Below are 2,646 nucleotides of genomic sequence, written 5' to 3'. Positions count from 1 at the left end.
CTGCAGTGCTGACTCCCACCCCCGAGCCTCAGGCTGTAGTCGCTGGCCAGCTAATAAAGACTCCCTTTAACCTTCATCTGGCTTTGGTGGCCCATCCGGTGCCGCTCTGGGACAGCAGTTTCGTGTCCTGATCACTGTGCTACTTGCTGGCCCCCAAAATAATATTAATTTAAAAGTTCACTTGGGACCAGCAGATGGCATAATGGTTACATTGCTGGACTTTCATGTAGTCAATCACGATTTGAGTCCTGGCTTAAAACATGCAAGGCACGTGTGCGTGTGCCCAAAATTCCGAGAGGAGGCAGGAGAAGGGATTGTGGTGCGGCCATCCTCCCGAGGTGGCTTCTCACTTTCTTCCTGTCTCTCTGGTGAGCGCACACACCCTATAGCAAACATCTTTCAAAATTGTGTCTTTATTCATGTGTGCATGCGCAAGTGTACGCATGTACACATGATAGTGAGAGACAGAGAGCGAGAGACAGAGAGACGAACACCCTCTCCTGGGTCTGGTCGTGCTGTGACCCCTTCCTCCAGTCCTCCAGCCCCGATCTTGGGTACACGCACATGTGCAGTGCGCTTCAGGCTGACCTGGCTGGGGCTTAGAACTGTGGTGAATTTTATGTAAATCATATCTCAATTACAATGTAATAACACATTTGATTGACGATACTCACAAACGTCGTTGCAGTCAGTCTGGCTCAGGTTCTTGGTCCTGCAGAACTTCTGCAGCTCGAAGTTGTGATATAAGTTGGAGAAAGCCATGCCCAGGCAGTGCCCTGGGAGTATGAGGAAGGTGCGGTCCAAGGACTCGGAGACCGTGGCGTAGCCGAGCTCTGTGAGGGGGAGACACGCACCGTTTGTGGGAGGGAGAGCACGGGAGAGCACGGCCTCTGTGGTCTTCGTCTGTGTCTGTCCCTGGACCAGCACTCCGCCTGCAGGCGGGCAAACTGCTGAAAACCAGGGAGCGCTTCATGAATCTGTGTATCCCCCGGGAGTGCGGCGCACGGCGGGCACGCCCGGGTGCGCTGTGAATGGGTCGTGCTCGCAGCTCCTTCGCTCTCACCACACCCCTGCAGCTGCCCTCTGCCTTGGCTCATCTATGTACCTACTCCCCTCTGTTCTGAGGGTAATATTTTTCAGCGAAATACACAGATCTTAAGTGGATAACTAAATCACTTTTGCTCTCTCTCTGTATATGCTCTCATGTAATCAACACCCCATTAAGAATAAGAACACTGGGAGCAGCAGTTGGCGTAATGGCTATGTCGCTGGACTCCCATGTAGTCAACTGCAGTTCGAGTCCCAGACCCGGTGACTTAAACTCACGCCAGGCGTGTGTGCATGCGTGCCCAAGATCCCGGGAAGAGAATGGAGAAGGGATTGCGGCGTGGCCATCCCCCCGGGGGTCAGTATAAAAATGTGCCAAGTAGTACATAAGTAAGTCTCCAAAGAGGCGCAGATGACTGATAAATGTGTGGGGCTGGCAAGTGGCGTGGTGGTTAAGGGTACTGAACTCCCATATGGCTGACCATGGTTCGAGTCCCGGACCTGGAGGCTTGCTTTCTCACTTTCTTTCCCTCTCTATTTCTCTCTTGCTCTGTCCCTGTCTGGGCAAATTAAAATAAATAAATAAAGGTAAAAAAAAAAAAAGAATTATTTAACAAAAACAAAAACAAGACATTTTCACTAAATGTCACCAGAATTACTTTTGTTGTTTCGAGGACTTTGCATTGGTGGCCTTATAGAGCACTCTTTTTCTTTAACTGCCAGAGGGCATGTGCACTTGCCAGAGGTGGGGGGCCGTGAGAGGGAGGAAAGACCCCCGTGGGGCAGAGTCCTGTTGCAATCCTTCTTCCCGCACGCCTCCATCCCATCGGAATTCTGGGCACGTGCACCCCACGTGCTCTTCAAGCTCCCAGGGCTGGGACCCAACCGTGGCTGGCCACGTGGCTCGGGCTGCGTGTGCACAGGCACGCCTGCTGCGCCATCGGGCCAGCCCAGAGCGCCCACGCTGTTGCCCGACCCAGTGCCTCCATGTCCCTCTGCTGCCTGTCCCTGCTCATTGCTGAGCAGGGACCCACGGGGCAGCGCAGCCGGGGTGCTTGCCACTCTCCCGAAGATGTGGGTCTCTTTAGACCACAGCTGCTGTGACCGCTGGAGGAGACACGAGAGCTTTCTGTGGTGTGGGGGCGTGCCAGTCCTCACCCTGCTCGCTCGTGACCGAGACGAGGATGAAGGGGCCGATGCTCAGGAAGGTGAGCAGCACGACGAGCTTCACGCAGGCGCTGCCCGCGCTGTCGAAGAAGAAGCTGGCCAGGTAGGTGAAGGGCGCGATGGCGGAGCCGTAGAGCGAGAGCAACAGGGTGACGGCCAGGGCGTTCTCGCGCTGTGAGAAAGCTTCCTCCTCGTGGTAGGCAAACACCGCCTCAGGAGAGAGGGCAGGGGACATCACTGAGAGCTCACCAGGAGTGAGGAAGCAAACGTGTTTTAAAAACGTGTTAGGGCCAGCAGGTGGCGTGGGGGCTAATGCACCGGGCGCCCCCACGGCTGACCGGTGACCCAGTGGCTTGAAAAGCACCCCAGACTCCGAGAGGAGACTGGAGGAGAAGGGACTGTGGCGTGGCCATCTCTCCTGGGGGCTGGGGG

General features: G+C 55.3%; 1 protein-coding gene across 1 annotated transcript in view; it reads right to left on the bottom strand.

The window, feature by feature from the left end:
• Window positions 1–2,646, bottom strand: part of LOC102487641 (ATP-binding cassette sub-family A member 17-like) — a 105,360-nt gene that overhangs the window by 21,971 nt on the left and 80,743 nt on the right. The window contains 2 exon segments of the mRNA XM_027771011.1: window positions 675–833; window positions 2,206–2,425. Of these exon segments, the coding sequence (XP_027626812.1) occupies window positions 675–833; window positions 2,206–2,425 (379 nt within the window).

This window comes from Tupaia chinensis, unplaced genomic scaffold, assembly GCF_000334495.1.
Source record: "Tupaia chinensis unplaced genomic scaffold, TupChi_1.0 Scaffold000178_1, whole genome shotgun sequence".
NCBI lineage: Eukaryota > Metazoa > Chordata > Mammalia > Scandentia > Tupaiidae > Tupaia > Tupaia belangeri.
This window is presented reverse-complemented; position numbering and strand designations above follow the sequence as displayed.